The sequence below is a fragment of the Lytechinus variegatus genome, chromosome 5 (genome assembly GCF_018143015.1).
Source record: "Lytechinus variegatus isolate NC3 chromosome 5, Lvar_3.0, whole genome shotgun sequence".
NCBI lineage: Eukaryota > Metazoa > Echinodermata > Echinoidea > Temnopleuroida > Toxopneustidae > Lytechinus > Lytechinus variegatus.
The window spans coordinates 45836486-45857036 of record NC_054744.1 but is presented as its reverse complement, the minus strand read 5'-3'; the positions used below and the strand labels follow the sequence as shown (position 1 = coordinate 45857036).

Genomic DNA, 20551 nt, shown 5'->3' with positions numbered 1-20551 from the left:
AGAGAGGTTCATGAAAACCATGATGAAAACAGAGTAGATATACGGATGTTACTTTTCATCAGGCCACGTAAGGCGTTACGTTTCTTTCAATATTTGTTCAGTGTTCAGTTTTTATTTAGTTTCTCCTTGCATCGATTTAAGCATGGTAACTTAAAACAATGTCAGCACACCAGGTAACGTGAGATAAGCCTCTAAACATGGTTAAGACGTGTTCCTGAGTAATCTTCGCCACCACCCACCCACCCGATGGCACCGTCGAATTAAAGGAGAGAAAAGTGGCTAGCATGTTTCAGTTTGATGCTGGAATTGCTTATACGAGAAACATGAACAACATGATATTTGCCTGGAAGATTAAGAAAATAAAGCCAAGCCGCCAAGTTCGTTTCTTGTTTAGTTAGTAAGCACTTGTTGAGTGTCTGGCTGGAGTTTAAATATGTACTGCAGGGTTTTATAGCGATGATGTAGTGCTCACAGCATATCAGATGCTTGCCGGTGATCACGGTTTCGTCATGTTTCGTTTTATTGAATCCAAAGATTATACTAAGAAACAGAAAGGAGTCACTGCTTATACTAAGTCGGAATCATGTTGATCAATTCTATATCTCATGTGCTGTATACGTATATACTGAATAACAAACTGTAAACCATTTTAACCGTATATTATATTACTATCGGTGGGCAAAGTTAAATATGTTGTGTTGATCGTTGACCTATATAAGCTATTACCAAACTATGTTAGTTTCATATTCTATATAACATTCATGGGCAGATCAAACACATTTTTTTCCAAATTTAAATTAAGTCGTCAGCGCATTACCATCAGTCTTTATTTCAAGAGGTTTATTACAATGAAGGGAAGCGGTTCGCTCTTCTGGTAAAGATGTTCGTCGCCACGTGCGAGTCACAAGCCCCCTCTGTTTACAGTATACCTCCTTGATCTTTACTCTACGCTCCCTAAGCGGACGTACCACTGGTCCCGTGTCTTTAATCACACGGGGAGGAATATACACCCCTCCAGCTAACACGATGGTGTTGAAACACCTGTTCTAACAATAAACCAATTGGATTTACCAGCTCCCTTTAGCAGAGGTAATCCGACGCCATCCCATCAACATCACAACACGTTATCGATAGAACCTGGGATGAAAACCCAGCCTACGAAATTCAATTCCAATCATTATCATTATTGCTTAAAGGGATGAGCTTCGAAAATACGGTCATTAGATTAATAATGCCAGGCTATAATCAAATGCAGCTTTCATGTTGTCATGGCCGACTATTCTGTTGGTGTTTGTGGGGGAATTAGGACAAAGTGTTTTGAAGTGTCTTGGAAAGGGGTAGGAAATAGTTTGTTTATGAATACAATCAGCGTTTCTGTGTCAAGTAGCCAGAGGGTGTGATTGTATCATATCCCATCCTACCCTTGTAATTACAGCAAAATAGAATGTCGCTAAAATAGAACTGGATAGATCGGTCGAAAGAAAAAAATAAGGATAGAGAAAGAAAGAAAGAAAAAAGACAGAAAAAAAAGAACGGACGAAAAAAGAAAGAAAGACAGAAAAACGGAAAGAAAAGAAACGAAAAAAGTCAACACAAAATAAATATTCATAACGTTCAAATCAACCCGAGTTTGTTACTTCTGTCATTATCCACGTCTTTGGTGTCATGAATATTTCAAGGCACTTCGGAAGGTATGGTAAAATATGAACTTCATGATATTTGTATTTCATATTCTTGCAGCTTCGGGGGTTCAAGAGGATTTGAGTACGGATTTGATAATATGCTGTAACGCGCTTTGAGCCATTCTGGGAAAAGCGCTTTATAAAAATTGGCTAGTAGTACGGGAGCGGATTAATGATTTTGTTTGTTTGAAAAAAAAAGCCTACTAGAATGTGAAATCATAACCAGTACCAATTAATGATTTTTATTCACTGCTTTCGAAAATGGTGATATGTTGCCTTCTTGGACAATTCCAGATAAAAGCATCCAGTATCTAATACATGTATAAGCTAATTAAGGTGTTTGCCATTTATCATTGCACCTTTAAAAAAAAATAGCTCACCTTATTTTGGTTTTAGGCAGCTCTTTATACTAAGAAGCGATGCTTCATCATGTTCATTTGGTAGTGTTGATGCTTAGTATATTCTCTTCTTATAAAACGAATGATTTTTGTGTGAGATGTCTCCATCATCATCCCTGCCGGCCCTGTCTAAAACCTGAAAATAATCCCTCCCTCCCTTCTCCCACTTCAAAACTCATTTTAATTTTCTTCCCCCCTCGATCTTGCCATCGTAGCTCACATGCCATTCCACCTCTGCTTTGGGTTATGCAGCCGAGACTAAATTCACTTAGACGGTTATTAACCCGATTGTCTGGGCAAATGTAAAGGGATTTCGTATGGTTGGAGTGATAACAAGGAATAAAACAACGCCAGGATCTGTCTCAAAACGTTTGCTATGAAACCGCACATTCAGTACGTGCTTTAAGCGTACCTTCGTCTAACTTAGATGGTGAATGACCGCAAACATGGGTGGGAAATGTAACCTGCCGTATACTTGATCACGTTACCATGAGGACAACCACCCCAGTATATTGAACAAATGATCCATTAACAGCATGTCGCTGTGATACTGATGATTGGGATTCTAAAAATAAACAAAAACAATTCCTGAATAATCTTCATAATTGATTGCTTTAGTGAAATAATATCCTTCTGATTATAATATAACAAATCTTAATATTCGGAGAAAGTTTAAGTTTGTCAATGCAACTGTGTAAGGCGTCTGTAGGCCTAATAATGAGAGGTGACACGCTAATGAGATCCATTTGAAAAGGGCAAATAAACAATCGTCTCTTTTATGCAACACCCATCATGTCCAAAAGATAGTCTAACGTTTGCGAAAATTTGTCCATTACATACAAACGCTCAGGTTTAAAAAGGGATTTGAAGTATGGAAATCCAAACGAAATATGAAATTACAAAGTTAAAATTCCCTAGTAGAATATGTATAAGATTGAAGTCTGAATTAATACATTTTTTCTAAATACAAAGTGTATTAATTCAAACAGAGAATTATAAGCAAATAGTTTTTATTACAGAATACCATTTATATACCATCATCTTTAAATTCATTTAAATATAATCTTAAAAAACATCTCAGGTCGATTGACATTTAAGGTTTGCGCTGGCACTTGCTACTTTGTTATATTTATGTTTTTGAATGTTTGAATACCATTGAAATAATCTCTCTAATCTTCTAATGTTTATTATTGATGTCTTCGCAATTCAGCTTTTATTGCATTGTTTGCATACATGTACATGTATGATATGTTATTTTGAATGTTTTTATCTGTAAATATTATCTGTTTTTACATTTTTGTATATAGGGGCCCCATGGGCGATCAACTGATGTTGAATGGGCTACCCCTTATTGAATAAACAATAAAAAATATCAAGAGTTCTGTTCATATCGCTTAATATTTTACTTTTAATACCATTCAGTAACAATTATATCATAATCCATTTATATTGCGCAGTTAATGTTCATGCGCTTGATACTAACTTTGTATCATTGTTATTACCCCAACATAGTCAATAGAACTAGTTACTTATAGTCAGGGGCGGATCGGGGAATTACTTTAAAAAAGAAAAAAATGGTCTTCACTCTCAAAAGACAAAGACTGGGGGGGGGGGATGGGGCACACTCGAGTAAAAACGGGAATATTTATAAACATGACCAGTCATTTATTTTAACTAACGGGCGAAATTGCTAATAATAAGTGAAAGTATTGGCAGATCCAGTGGATCTGCCAATACTTTCACTTATTATTAGCAATTTCGCCCGTTAGTTAAAATAAATGACTGGTCATGTTATATATTTTGACAAATCATTTGATTAGGACTCATTTCACTATTTTTGTAATATTTTGAACGGATTCAATAATTTACACTAACTTGTCTTTTCTTCTCTCTTTGTACAGTAAAAAAGTTCGACTAACCAATTACTATCACGTGGACCTCGGAGGTAAACTCCCCCAGTCCGTGATCGATAGTTCGATACCGTCCATAATGGCATCGGTAATGGAACTCTACTACAAGCATTTGCAGACTATCAAAAAGTGACACCATTCCAGCAATTTTAGTGTTACGTTATGCTATAGTCACACAAATGAAAGCGATTTCAGAGCAACCGATAATATGACTTGATGGCTTTGGATGGTCCGGGTACGGTGACACAAAAGATCCTTTTTGCTCAGTAGAAGGACAAGAAACCAATCAGAATTGTTCTTTCAATTTAGCGATTAATCGCTAACCTTTGTGTGAAGGGGCCCTGGAATAGTTTTCATAGGAGTGACTATCGCATAACTGGATGACCATAATTATTCTAAGACCATGGGTTAAGGGCCTGGTCCCACTGGCAGATGGATACAAAACGTACTCATAACGGATACAGCGGACCAGCAAACTTTCGGGGTGGCTCTATCCGGATCCAGAAAATGGACAAAAGGGGCGAACAATGAAATCACAGTGGACGGATGCTCGATGATGTAGAGCGTATGACGTATGCAAAGAGTACACAACGGACACATAACGTTTTCCAACGAATGGCAAGACTCTTTTCCGTTTTACATCCCTTTTAGCATCCGTAAGTGAAGTGGGACCAAGCCTTTACGTGTGTTCACATTACTGTAATAGACTTATATAGGCATATTTGATTATTAGGCCTGCTAGTCCTTTTATGTAACCTGTCCTTAATACTCATGATACCTTATACCTCAAAGTTGATTTTCGCCAATGAACATTATGATTTAGATAATCAATAGCATAATAATTACAGGATTTAAAAAGCAAGTTTCATAATGATTATAATTACCAAATGTGACCTGGGGGGTGTTTCACAAAGATTTAAGTATGACTTAGAGTCGCACTTAAATGTCGACGCGTACATGATATGCAACGCGCAATCTTATTGATCAATACGCAGTAGTGCGCGTCCTCTTGGCATGATCTGACCAATGCTGTCATGCCTTTTATACTGTGCGCAACCAGACATTTAAGTGCGACTCTAAGTCATGGGGGTGTTTCACAAAGATTTAAGTATGACTTAAGTCGCACTTAAATTCCGACGCGTACTTGATATGCAACGCGCGATCTTATTGATAAATACGCAGTAGTGTGCGTAACCATGACACGATCTGACCAATGCAGTCATTCCTTTCATATCGTATGCAACTCAGTATTAAAATGCGACTCTAAGTCATACTTGAATCTGTGTGAAACACCCCCAGGCCCATAACATCAAAATTGAAGCCTTACACCATGGTTCGTAACCCCAAATAGCATGACATTGTTGTAAATTTAATATCGGAAATCTAATCCCTTATCTCAGGTTATTATACATTCCATATATTATATGCAATCCTTTTTGCCATTTGTATAATATTACCGAAGCATAGATAATGAAATGTTCTACCTTCCTTGACGATAGATATGTTCACTGAGGGGAGTGTGGCTTTCAAACAGTAATGCTTGAGTATCATCGACCTTAATATGAAAGCAAATATTGGATATAGTGCAACTGCTGCAATAAATACATACACACACACACACACACCCTCACACACACACACACACACACACACACACACACACATATATATATATATATATATATATATATATATATATATATATATATATATATATATATATATATATATGATATATATATATACGATATCTGTCAATCGATGGTGCCTGTTCTCTTATCAATGTATATTACCTCTTAGACGGAAAAAAGGTATCATGGAAAAGATTACCATATCAAAGGTGGGGAACATAAAGCCGGTATACCCCCTTGAATAGTGGTTTCGACAAAACTTAGCGAATTGGGTTTCTAGAATATAAAGAAACAAAAATGAAGTGATAATTATGTGTTTTCAGATGTTAATTACTATCAGTGCAATGAATAATTTGAGTGTATACAGAGTAAAATGAAATATGATACGGTTATGAAATTGCGAATCTTGAAGAATAGAAGCAGACAATGTTAAAAACATAGAAAACAAGGTAAACACGAGCCACTTTGAATAGCAATGAGGTTTGAAGGAGAGAATAGACATAAAGGTTTGTATAAAAACATTACGTTTTCAGAATACACTTTGACTTGTGATTATAAAAACAATAACTCTCTAAGACGTTCAAAACCGATTTTGCTAAATATATTTTTAAAAAGAGATTAAAAGAAAACATCCAAGGCACTTTCTACGCGATTATGGAGAAGGATAACGATGACGTCTGTCTCTATTTTCATCTGTTGCATTGGAAGTCTTATGATGAGAATTTTCTATCGCAAACTGAAAATGGAAGAGGAGATAAACGGCTTACTTCAAGCTTAAAAAGAATAAGAGAAGTAAAAGAAGAAGAACGAGAAAGCAAAAAAGTGAAAAAAGTGAATTAAAAAGGAGACAAATGGGATTAAGGGGTGAAACAAGAATAGAAGAATAATTAACTAAGGGTACAAAACAAGACACAGGAAAGTCAAAAGAAGTAGGAATGAGATATGTAACTTATTTCACAATCATGTTTTCATCACGAAATAAGTATTATCAACAGTATCAGACATAATGAGCTGGTAAGGTGTTTCATAAATGTGTTCGCAAGATATGAATGACTTTATGCACGACTGAATATGACCTTAGCTCCAGTCGTGCGTAAAGTCGATCGTAACTTTACAAACAGCTGTATGAAACACCCACCTGGGGCCCGTTTCATAAAGAGTTTCAACTGTTGTAACTTTGCCATTATGGCAACTACCATGGTAACCTTGATTCTGATTGGCTGCTGAGCGCTGTTGCCATGGTAGTTGCCATTATGGGAAAGTTACAACAATTGCAAGCCCTTTATGAAACGGGCCCCAGGTCATTTACAATACCGTGTTGCCCTGCATTTTCCGAGTATCGGGAAGGGATGGGTATATTGCCCTCGTCTAAAGACTCGGGCCAATATGATTCCTTTGCTGGCAATATATTTGATGTTCCTCTAAACGCCAGGCAATATAATATTACCCGCATCAGACATCTGAGCTGGTCATTTACAAAACCGTATAATGCCCTAGATTTTCTGAATATCGGGAAGGGATAGGTATATTATTTGCATTTTGCTCGGTCTCTATGCGCGTATTGATTTTGCATGCAGAGACGACGCAAATCATACCTTTGTATTTTCCCTGGTCTCACATCCGGGCATTTGAGGATACAGAGAAAGAGACATGCTTCATAATGATCCGCGTAGCAATAATATAGGTCGTAATAAAGACAATCATGGACCCGGACGCTTGATATGCTTCCATGGGGATGCGGTCTTAATTATGAATACGTCATGTAGAGCCTAGCTCCTCATAACCATGACACGATATAACCTTATTCTTAAAAGAAATATATCGATTTTCATGATTTTTGCTCTAGATGTCTGATTTTGATAATAATAAAAATATTGACTGGCTTTTTTCCGGGAAACATCAAATACATTGCCCTTTAAAGAACTATGTTGCACTCGTTTAAAGACTCGGGCCTAGTATTATTCTGTTGCGGGCAATAAATTTCATGTTACCCCCAATACCAGTCAACATTATATACATGTAACTATTCTTTGACTTTCTTTGAGTATTGATAGTAAGACCTAGAGAGGACCTGAAGGATATGAAATAATATGCCTTATCAAAGCATACTTCGACATCAGTTCAGAGTAAATGCCTAATCGGTTTCATAACAATGACAAGATTTTATTCAAAATGACAAGAATTCAAGTAATCTCTCTAAAATCTTCTTATCATAAAAAAGTAAAATATAATGTATTGTTTCAAATCTAATTGTGCCGCTTGATAATATGATATAAAGTCGAGGAACAAAAATAATAATGGCTTATGATTGAATTATAAAAATATTAAAGTATTTCGAAAATGAAATAACCAAATCAAGTGATTCCAATTCTATAGTCGTGTAAGGATTTTTTTCGTAGCATTGATGTGTTAACAATGTTTAATTCATAGATTAAGAGACGTAGCAAACATAATTGTTGATATGAAAATAATCAAATCTTAAATTAGTGGAAAACAAGATTTTATGTAATTTCGCTAATGCTATGAAAAGTCTTTGTTGAAAAAATGTCGGTACCAATGAGATATATATATAAAAAACATGAAAACATACAATTAGAAAATGGCAATAAAAAGTAAAGTCTAAACCTGAATTCATTTCTATATAAGTAATACTGTCAGGGATACCAATAGTAAAATGAGGGGCCAAAAAGTGTGTATGGTATTGTTATAAAAAAAATCATGCCGAAAAGAGCATTCTCCTTTTGAAAATGTTCTGACACACAAAAAGCCATGGAGCATTGAGATGGAAGTAATGACATAAAAGTTTAAGGTAAAAAAAGGAGAATGCTCTTTTAGTTCACTTTTAATGCGTATTTATTTCTAAAAATTGTGAAATAAGCGGATTTTTAAAATGTGGTGGGGGGGGGGGGGGGGCTTGGCAGTACGCCAATATTTGATTAGATTTTGATTACCTCTATGGATTACCCTTAGGTGATTTGTTTTTTAAGCTTTATTTACAACTGTGAAATAGTTAATAATGATAATGAGAAGAAGAAGCAAAAAATAATAATAACGATATGTTCCAAAAACTTCAGTTCCGAAAACTGTTCTCCCAGTGGGCCCTGCTATCATTAAAGTTAAAAACGCAATTCGATTAAAGCCCACCGCACACCTTACGACTGTTCGCGATCCGATTTTGGAACAAATCGCACTTTGCTCATTTTCTGAAAATGTGAATGGATTATGTCATTTCATTTGAGGTAAAAATCAATTTAAAGAATACTAATATAACCATTTTGAAAGATCGCAAGCCTTTATTCAGGAGTAAAGGCCAAATTAGTTTCAAATCGTAGCAATGATACGACTGCTATGACGTCATTACGACTAGGTATTGAATTTGCTTTTATTCTTAGGACGGATGCTAGCATAGTCACAGATTTGAACAGAGGTATTCGTACGATGATTTCGAACATTACACATTAAGATATTCCGAGTCTCAATATTAGCATCAAATTCTACAACGAAGTTCTTCCAAAATTGAGTCGCAGACCAATCGTATGGGGTGCGGTCGCCCTAATGTACAGTGATGAGAATAATATTGAAATATCTTTACAGTTCATACGTAATTTTCAGTGTATCAATAAATTATTTTTGAATATTTGCAATGTAACATATCGATTCTTTGCCTATCTTTTCAATCAGTTTGAATCTTTTATGAATTATAGTGGTAATTGTGAATGAGCATGAGTGGATGTGTTGGGGGTATGTGTTTGTATCATGTGGAAAAGGAAAGAGGGGCATCTAGATAATAAATAGATCTAGCTACATTATCTATCTATCTATCTATCTATCTTTCTATCTGTCTGTCTGTCTGTCTGTCTGTCTGTCTGTCTGTCTGTCTATCTATCTATCTATCTATCTATCCATCCACCATCCATCCATCCATCTATATATATATATATATATATATATTTCCGTAGATGTGTAGATGCTGATGATTGTGCAAAGTGCTCAATGGTTCAGGCAGACTGACGTCAGTCTGCCTGCTAGATAGATAGATATAAAGGGAGCTAGATATAATATTGATAGGAAAAATGATAATTAGTAGCGGTATGAAACATGAGGAAATGTCATAGAAAGAGAAAGCTGTATAATAAACTACTCAATTGGTTTCATTTCTCCAGTTTGTATCTCAAATGAAAATTCGGCTTCGAAAGGTACGACTGTGAATTCCTCAGAAATATTACTGGTTTACCATAGAAAACCATTTTGTGGTAAGAGAGAAATTTTATCTTCTCAACATTCTCTTTTTCTAACAATGAAATCATCGATTCATTCACTTCGACAGTGCTTTATCCCTCAAAGAAATCATATTACCCTTCTTTCCATGCTCTGCGCAGAATATTTCAGCGCATGCTTTTCCTGCTAGTTAGTTTAAATGTAACACAATATATTACGGTAGAATGAGAAAGTCGAAATAAATAGAGCATGATCAAATCAGATTGATTCGGGCGTCGTGACGAGTTTATTGGAAATGCTTTTTTTTACTGCCTCATTCAAACATTTCTTAGCACGTTGAATTTAGCTCTGTATGATAATGGCAATAATTTCATGATACATGTAACCATGGACATAGATGTGGGTGCGTCCTGACTCTCGCCTTTCATACAGAGGGTCGTAGGTCCGAATCTTAGTCATGGCGTGTTTTCATTCAGCAAGAAATTTATCCACACAGTGCTGCACTCGACCTAGGTGGGGTGAATGGGTACCAGGTGGGATTAATCCCGTGACTACCCGGGGTGACTGCACGAGCGCTGAAAGTCAGCTCAAGCTAAAGCCGGGTTCATAATAATAACAACAAATCGTCTCGGAATATATTGTTTCTAGATAGATGGCGCTATACAAATGCCTATTATTATCATTTAAGATGTAACTGAAAATTATATTGGGGATAAAAAAGTATGTATTTAAAATGCAGCTGTTAGTGGATGAGTATGTGAGGTTAGTGGAGGCATTGCAGAGCTGACAGGCAAATTGTAAAATGGAGTATCTTTATGATAATGTGAAGTTTTGTGTTTAGACTGCTAATACAACATGATCAAACTTGATGCAATCGTCAATTCACTCTTAGCTCTATTTCTCCTTCGATCTTCACCCATGGTGTTTGGTACAGTGTAAGGTATGCATGAACGAAAGTACTCACTACGTTATATGTTGGAGTGAGTGCTTTTCCAAATTCCTTTCATTTTCGCTGATAAAAATGTATACAATATTAATCCTGGAAGAAGATAAAGCGTGGGCAATTTTATTCCCAGGAAAGGTGTCAGCTCTTTATTGGCATGGCTCTTGTTCGGAAGAGCGTTTTAAACAGAAATAAAACAATAATAAATAGTGAAACCTTATACATGATTGTCGGGAGAAATGATATCGAAAAAAAAACAAAATGTGATATTTAAGATAGGAATACGAGGATATGGCATGAAAAATAGTATTTCGGAGAAGATTCAAGAAATAATAATATGAAGCTTTCTGATCTGTACCTGATGCCTTGGCATTTAGCATCGATGTCTAACGACATCAACCCCAAACTTTCTTTTTCATTTATCTGCTGTTAATCAACAAAATATAACCTTTTTTTCAGAAGGATTAGATGGTCGATTGCTATAAGAAGCATTCCAAATAGAAGACGTTCATCATCCCATTCTTTAAATGTCAATGACAATGTCACACTTCATTTGTCTGTTGATCTTTTACAGGATATTTTGTCAGTTATTAATTCTTAAAAATATTACGACGACAATTTAGAAATATATCATGACGACATGGTGTGATTTCATTATTTTGTTTGACCTTTATTTTCCCCAAATCTTTCAATTCTCTTTCATTCATTGAAACTCTGGAGAAATCTTATCCTCCACCCACCAACCTCTCAACCCCTCCAACCGTTTATATAATATTCCTATGACGCCGAATCCGAAGAGTCTATGTACCATTCTCTACGGGACATATAATCTATATAGACCTCCTAGAGCAACCGATGAAATGACAGATCATGTTGGATTCCGGCGCCAATGTCAAGTCTTACAAATGATAGAACGGGAACATTCGAAACACTAGACATCTGGGAAAGAAGAAAAACAACTTTCACTTACTGAAAAACTGGAATTATGTCACGTCCGACCTTTATCTTTTTTCGGTGATACCAAAAATATAGTCACCTAAATGAATAAAGGCCGCGTGGTAGTGTAAACCCCTCTTTCGGCAGACATCTGTTATCAAAATAGCTCTTAAAATATTATCTTTGAGGAAGGAAGGAAGCATCAAATATATCACATTTCGTTGTCACTAAAATGTCGTTACAATCCAAATTAAGTGTTAGCTTGAAATACAAGGATATACCTCCGTCCGAAAAATAGTAAGCCAAGTGTTTTTACTTTACAGGCGAAAATGTCGTGATGATGTTGGCTAAAGGATGTAGAAATGAATATCTAGGATCCTTGGCTGTCCTCGGTAAGAAAACTGTCCGAATTCTCGAAAGAAAACAAGAAACTGCATGCCCTAGAATCCATTGGCGGCGGAAGCCACAGGGAACAAATTTGACAAGTAAAAAAAAAAAAAAGTTCATCACCCCCCGCTTCCGCCGCCTTTGTTAGAACCCTAAACCACAGAGACACAATAGTTCAGATGAATGCAACTCCCAAAAAAACATTTAAAAAATAACATAAAATAATAAAATAATAAAAAAATGACATACAAATGAATACAAATTGAAGAACGTAACACTATACACTTCATATTCCTGTGAGGGCCAGGGGAGAGCAACTATATAAGGTGATGTCCCCTGGCCCCCGGGGTGAAACTGACATGACAACATGTCACTTTATATTAATAATACTAATTGGAGATATAGGATAAAATAGGATATGAATGTATCACCAAATATTGCACTATCGCTACTACATATTTGTTCTAAATAATCTCTACCATGCTATAAATACATATTAATATAGCATTTTCAAAGCCATTGCTGCAGTGAAGGACCCTGATTTCTAAAATACAGTGCGTCCCAGAAAAAAAAAGAAACCGAGATTTAGCAATCATTTATCATAACTTAATCATAAATAAAATAGACAAATGACCTACCAATTTAAAGCTTAGAATCTCTTCTTTCATCAAATTTTACTTAGATTATTTCTCATTCACGCATGAGTGAGCAAATACAATTTGGAGAAAGGATATCAAAAACTCATTTGGCGGGGGTATCTGGGTTTCAAAAAGAAAACCAAATTTTTGAAAAGTTCAATATCTCCTCTTTAATTTGATACCTAAATTACAGAAAATGGTCAAGAAATAAGAAAGTTCTGGTCATTTGAAATAAGGCTTGAATTTCAATAATTTCATAAAATGAAGAGGTTCTCCAGGCTGGCTTTCAAACTCATTCTACACCAGCCATTCTCAATTACTTTTTTTGAAGCTCCACATTTCTTGTTGTCTTGTTGAGAATCTGTAATGCGCCACTATCCATTACGCAAACCAGCAGAGTATTTTGGAAGGGGTCCAGAGGCCCCTGGTGGGGGTCAAGGGGACAGATCCCCCAGAAGTTTTGGAATATTAGAAATTTTAAATGGAATGATTTTCCAAGGGCTGAAATTCAAGCGTTGCACTGCACGAACGCCCAAAACTACCCCCTTCCTCTTTCATGTCTTTCTCTCTCCCTCTCACTCTAACAACTTCGGATTAGCACTTAAGTTTCAAGTGAAGATTTTTTTTGTTTTCTCTTTGTATTAAAATGATCACCAAATCCCCATGTTACTGGTCGATTTTTTCATTTTTCTCCCAATTTTTCCTTATTTTGTATTTGTTTATTTTTTTTAATACCGGCTCCGAAGCGCCACTCCGCAAGGCTCGATGCGCCACAAGTTGCGCGTCGAGCCTTGCGAATCCCTTGAGAATCCCTGCTCTTCACTCTGTTGTGTTGACGATCAGCCATGCATTAAATCTTTTGTTCACCATGCGAAAGCTTCTGTGGGAAACCGGTGAAAACACGTTTATCTCATGAAATTATGGAAATACAAGCCTTAATTAAAATGACCAGAACTTTTTTTATTTCTTGACCATTTTCTGTAATTTAGGTACCAAATTAAAGAGCAGATATTGAACTTTTCGGAAATGTGGTTTTCTTTTTGAAACCCAGATAACCCCCGCCAAATTAGTTTTTGGTATCCTTTCTTCAAATTGTTTTTGCTCACTCATGCGTGAATAAGAAATAACTTAAGTAATATCAGATGAAAGAGGAGATTCTAAGCTATAGATTGGTATAGGTCATTTGTCTATTCCATTTATGTTAAAGTTATGATAAATGATTGCTAAATCTCGGTTTCGTTTATTCTTGGACGCACTGTATATCACGACAATGTTAACATAATAAAGCTATAACCATAAAGAGAGAAAATGACAGACAAAGATGCATTGAAACATTTTAAAAGGAGGGAATCAGTGACTCTCAATCACAGAAATATGTTTCTATCTTTTTCTAATAGCTTTGGATAATTTTGATAATTCCTGGTATACACTCAGAAGAAAAAATGCAGTAACGAATAATAGATCAGTAAAGTGTTCACAAACATGTTTTTAAAGGACAAGTCCACTCCAACAAAAACTTGATTTAAATAAAAAGAGAAAAATTCAACAAGCATAATACTGAAAATTTCATCAAAATCGGATGTAAAATAATAAAGTTATGGCATTTTAAAGTTTCGCTTATTTTCAACAAAACAGTTATATGAACGAGCCAGTTGCATGCAAATGACAGAGTTGATGACATCACTCACTCACTATTTCTTTTGTATTTCATTATATGAAATATGAAATATTTTTATTTTCTCGCCATTGTCATGTGAAATGAAGTTTCATTCCTCCCTGAACATGTGGAATTTCATTTTTTTTTAACGTGTTGTGCTTTAGGCAAGGAGGCCCTCAAATCGTCAAATTCGTAAAAAACTGAAATATTGTATAATTCAAACAATAAAAAACAAAATAAATAGTGAGTGAGTGACTTCATCGACTCTCTCATTTAGATGTTACTGGCTCGTTCATATATATATTTTGTTGAAAATAAGCGGAACTTTGAAATGTCATAACTTTCTTATTTTCATCCGATTTTGATGAAATTTTCAGCATTGTGCTTGTCTGATTTTTCTCTATTAATTCAAATCAACATTTTTAGAGGTGGACTTGACCTTTAACTAGAGAGATTTCTACCGAATGGTTTATCGACCCTCTTCACAGAATCTTTTTAAAGGTCAAGTGAACGTATGTTTTCTTTTTTTAATTAATTGTCCCCAGGTGAAGATGGTGAACATGAGTCAAAATGCACAAAAGAGTGAGTTGAATCACACATTTAATTTGTCTTTATGTGTCCCATGACACACTTTTGCGTGACACGACGCATATGATTTGTGATGCCCATAGGTGTGTCATTGTGATGTTTGTTTCAAGTGTGTCATGTCACACATAAGTGTGGAGTGTGTCATAAGACAAACTGGTTGTTTAATACGTCATTTGATTCAATTTTATGTGTCATTTAACGCTCACTTACTTTACGGGATCAACTGTCGGGGATAAGTTAAGTCATTTTAAGCTCAAGTTCAAGTTGACCTCAATTCTACAAAACATTATACATGCCATCATCGAAGTAGCAATGATTTAAAAATAATCAAGATGCAGAACTGAGGAGATCTATTAAAAAGCACAGCTTGCAAGACATAGATCACATGTGAAACATAGTGCAAAGATACATAAGAATGCATACATATACAACATATAAGCGAACAGAATATGAGAGAAAAAAGTGTAGAGGGCAGAAGTTTAAGGAATAGAATTAAGAAAACGGCAGGGCTATGAATTATATTGAAAAGTTGAGATAGAAGAGGAGAACCTAGAGAAGAAAGAGTGAAGAGCGAGGGAGGGGAGAATAAAAAAAACAAATGTACGCCATGTACCTAAATTCACAAAAACACACACGCACATGCGCGATCAAGGAAGTTAATAATAAAACACGAGAAATTAAAATGTACATTAAAAACTACATAGTATATTATTGACAAGGATGTGTGATGTCACATGTGAACTGCTTTCCCTTTGATGGACTATAAAATACCCCCCCAATGTCTCTTTTTGTTTTTTTCTTAAGGTGATGCAAACCTTTATCCATGATGCATTTTTGTTATATCTGCATTACATGCCCTCCTATTGAAAGAACACATGATCTACTGATAGATGTGATAAAAGAGGCAGTTTAAGTGAAATATATACTAAAGTAATGGGGAGAGTTGTTCACAAGTGACATCACACATCTTTGTCGCATTGCCAATGTGAGGATCTCCATAGCATTAGTGATCGCAATTTTCGAGTGCTCATAACTTTGTTTGATTTTCTCAAATTTTGATCTGTTTCTTTGATATTTCTGTTTTCACACAAGGTATCTTGTTTCGAAGGTTTCATTCTCCTTTAACTTAACATTTCTTGTGTTTATTTTGTAAAGGGTATGTAAATTATAGGGGAGTTGAAAACAACAACTTCTCATTCGATACATCACCACGATGACGAATTTCATCACGAGAGCCACGAATGAAGGTAATAAAACGGTGTCTGAGGATATATAGCAAAATGTAATATTGAAACAATGTTTACGTGCTCTTATGAAAACATGATGAGTATACCTAGGACAAGCCGCAAGGGGTTTAATTTTTACAAGAAGACGAAAGAAAGCTCATATCCTTCCCAAGAGGAAATATGATGTTCATCCAAACACAAGAAAATGATGTGGAACAGGTCTTTGAGCATTACAGCGGCTCATATAGCCCAGAGCGTAAAACGTCCAAAGTTCGTTTTAATGTTCTCATCGTGTTTATTAACATCGATGACAACCATGGAAATAAGCCTTATTTCACTATTCTTCGTCATCTTGTTCATTCCATTAGATTGGTACCTTATTATCTAGGATGATCTGTTAAATTCTCCACCCCATATCATTTTCGTTGTCATGGTTACCAATCACAAACCTTTAAAACACACACGAACGCACCATCCCATCGGCTTTACATAGATGATTAGATATTTTATCTATCTTATCTTTGGCTCGTGTGAATAATAACCTTGTTTTCTTCCCCATCCAAGCTCGTAGCAGGGGGGGGGGGTTAGGTTCGGGGGTTTGATTCCTCCAAATTTTTAAAAACAAAAACAGTTTCTCGAAGACGAAATTGTCAACAATTTTTTTATTGATGACATTTTTTTTCGCTTGTCACAGTTTTCAGCAAAGAAAGAAAAGGGATCGAACCCCTTAATAATTCAAGACCCTGGCTAAACAGGAATGTACAAGTATGAACATTAACAGGGAGTCCAGTAAACAAACTGGCTCCATCATTTAAAAAGGAATTTCGTCCATTTTAAATTAATTTATTAATGATTCTAGATAAATCGGTATTAGACTATTTAGCATTTTGAAAACAAGAACATGATATTGATATCATCTAAAATAATTAAATAAATGGCTTGTGGCATTGCTGGTAGATTCCAATCTAACCAAACATTCTTTATCTGTGAAAGCAAAACACATATACCCCAAGAAAACGAAGCAATTATATGTAATAAAGAATTCCCTAAAATGCTGAATCGCCTCTCTGAAGAATCAGTGTCACGTGTCGATTTTTATGTTATATCAATGTGATCATCGTTTTAAAATGACAGGTGAATATACATTAAATAGAGAACTTTAAAGGAAAGGGTCAAATGAAGTCGAAATAAATAAACTTTACCAGTTATATAACAATATCCCATTAACATGGAAAGGTCTTTTGAAGAAAACTTATTTCTTGGGAAGACACTGATCTGATACTTGAACTTACATTTAATAAACCACTTTATAGGTTAAACGAATAGGTTGAGGGGATTTCAATTTAAAATGTTGTATTAGCTTATATACACTAGAAAATATGTGTATGCATTTAAATTTACTACTTGCAATGATTGTGCATTCTGTGATAAAAATTAAGAAACCTACGAGCATTTATTTTTCAAGTGCGAAAAAATAAGAGATCCATGGAAAAACTGTGGTGTTTTTTAAACTTAATTGATATCTAACATATAAATTGGGAGGGAATTCACATTGGTACAAAGATATGCAATGTAGAGAAGGAACAGTTGGTTAATCACATAATACCGTCAATCAAATACATGATCTTTGTTTATAGTAGGAATGTAAATAAGCCCCCTTACCTCAAGAAATTAAACAAAAAATATTGAAAATGAACAAGAGGAGAAAAAATAGCTGAAGAGAGAGCACTTTTGTGCACCATCTCAGAAAATGGGACATTTTCACCAATAGAGGTGGCGAACCAGGCACGGATATCATGGATTGATATTGATAGTACAGGAGGGTGTGTACTTCCGAGGGTGTGTGTGTGTGGGCGGGGGACTGTGCGTGTGTTGGGGTGGTGTGTGTGTGTGGGGGGAGGGCTGTGGGGGTGTTGTGCGGTGTTTGCGTGTGGGGGTTGCGCTGTGCGGGTGCTGGGGTGTGCGGTGTGTGTGGGGGGATGGGCTGTGCGGGTGTTGGGATGGTGTGCGGTGCGTGTGTGTGGGGGGTGGGCTGTGCGGGTGTTGGGGTGGTGTGCAGTGAATTTGTGTGTGGGAGAGGGGATGTGCGGGTGTTGGGGTGGTGTGCGGTGTGTGTGCGTGGGGGTGGACTGTGCGGATGTTGGGGTGGTGTGCGGTGTGTGTGGGGGGTGGGCTGTGCGGGTGTTGGAGTGGTGTGCGGTGAGTGTGTGTGTTTTGAAGACAGATTAAACTTCTCTCAGACCTTCAGTTAAATTATGTTGCGTGTCCATTCTATGTTTCAACGATAATGCATTTCTTTTTACATGAAAATTGAAAATGTTTTGTTGATTGCACTATGATATATTTTTTGGGGGGGATTTTGGAGAGAAACAAAATATTTCTTAAAAATGTTCAATTTGTTTTATTTTCTAATAGTCTTTATTGAATTTATCATTCAGTTCAAAAACATAATTATACGTAATCTGAAACATATACATACATGTAACACATAATCTGATGGAATATGTTACACAAAATAACACAACAAATTTGCTACTGAGCAAAAGCATAGCATAAGTTACAAGAGTTACATAATATAACATTCAAATGATTTAGATTCTACAATTTCTATATCGATAACAATGCGATAACACACAAGAGACCCAAGTGACGTACATGATACTTCTGACAGTTTCACGTATAAACTCAAGGGGGGGGGGGTTCAGATTATTGGGATCGAAAATATTTTTCTGAAAATTTTTATTCATCAGGGCGAATGTACCATTTTTAACTCATTAATGAATACATGCTACCACTTTCCTACTGAATAAATGATAATTTCTGAAAGTTTATATTCATTTCTTTCACTCTATATTCTTTTCATGTCTCCCGATCCTCCCCATTTTTATTAAAAAATCTCCGAACAATCGGCAACGGCAGGGGACTAATATGCCCCCGAATAGAATATAAAAATATTTAAAAAAAGGGGGGGGTAACGTCTGTAGTAATATTCTTTTAAGGTCCCGAACGAGCGGAGCGAGAGAGCAAAACTTTTGACATTTGAACATAAAATTCAAATTTTGTGACAACACTCCTCAGAATTTTTTTTTTTTGGGGGGAGGTCCTGTAACTTTTGGGGTGCAATTAATGTAAGGGGGGGGGGGAGTTTGAAATTGAGTCTCTGCAACTCGGAGAATCAGATTATTCCATGCAGATAAGAGGCGTGCATCATTCATTAGAATTATGAAAATTTAATGGGTCGGGGGGTCACGATCTCCACCGTGTCGCATGGGGCATGAAATCGATTCACCCTGTACGCTATTCTGAAAGATTGCCTGTCTATCTGACGAGGTCAGTGAAATAAAGAAAAACAGTATAATCACTGTCACCGTTGGTCATTATTCTTATATTTTGTTATGAACTGACGATTATTCCCCCTTTTCAAAAAGTATATAGAAAATATTGATTAATGGTGATGAAATAATAGGAATGACAGGATGGTGTTTTTTAAAAACAAAATGAATATTATGGTAAAATTTGCTATGCCATTGACACTTGATTAGTCAGTATATGATTTGGTAACGAGTTGTACTCAGTGGGGCATCAACTGAAGAGGAGGGGGCTAAATGTGACGTTATATTTTTCGCTATTGAATGGCAGGGGTATACGGTATATTTCATACGGCCCCAGCAGAATTTGCTTTTCTCCCTTCGTTCTCCCTTTTCTCATTGTACCATAGTGATTACCATTACTGTAAGTCCAGGAACCCCTGGCTTTCAATTACATGTATATGTACAAATATATATTTTGAATGAACTGCAAACGAAGCCATAGTTATTGGCGCTATCCCATATAAACATGTATATACGTATATTCCTTAATTAGTTGTTTCAGGAAGCTATATCATTTAATGATGAATACTTCACTTGACTTCAGAATGACGCACAGATATAGACCATATTCTAAACTGTTTCGGGTTAACCCTCAGCAGAATATTGATAGAAGAAGCTGGATGTTAAATTCTAATTTTATTGCAGATTTTAATTTTTAATATCCGATGGTAGTATCTAATAAAGAATGAAAATCCATTACTTAAAAAAGAATCCTTACAAACAAAACACAAATTGGGAAATTGAGAAGCATATATTTTAGAACACCACAGATTGGCTCCTGGTGACAGTCTGCGTTCATAGAGCGGGAGTGGAGGGGGGGGGGGTGGCCGTACCCTTGTCAGACAACCGTGGTGGGGCAGCTTTTTCAAAGGCTGGGTTGAGTAGTTTCCTGTACCAGTTGATAAATTTTTGTCTGTGTGTCACGGCTCAAAAAGCGACGACAGTGCTACATTTCCATCTATTTTA

At 35.9% G+C, this 20551-nt stretch overlaps 1 protein-coding gene across 4 annotated transcripts in view; it reads left to right on the top strand.

Moving 5' to 3' along the window:
• LOC121416280 (stAR-related lipid transfer protein 6-like) overlaps nt 1–4933 on the top strand; it is a 40299-nt gene extending 35366 nt beyond the window's left edge. For all 4 annotated transcript variants that reach the window (XM_041609811.1, XM_041609812.1, XM_041609813.1 and 1 more), the window contains exon 6: nt 3982–4933. In XM_041609811.1, coding sequence (XP_041465745.1) covers nt 3982–4123 — 142 coding nt within the window. In that variant the 3' untranslated portion in view covers nt 4124–4933. The remainder of the gene's footprint in view (nt 1–3981) is intronic.
• Nucleotides 4934–20551: the final 15618 nt, after the last annotated feature.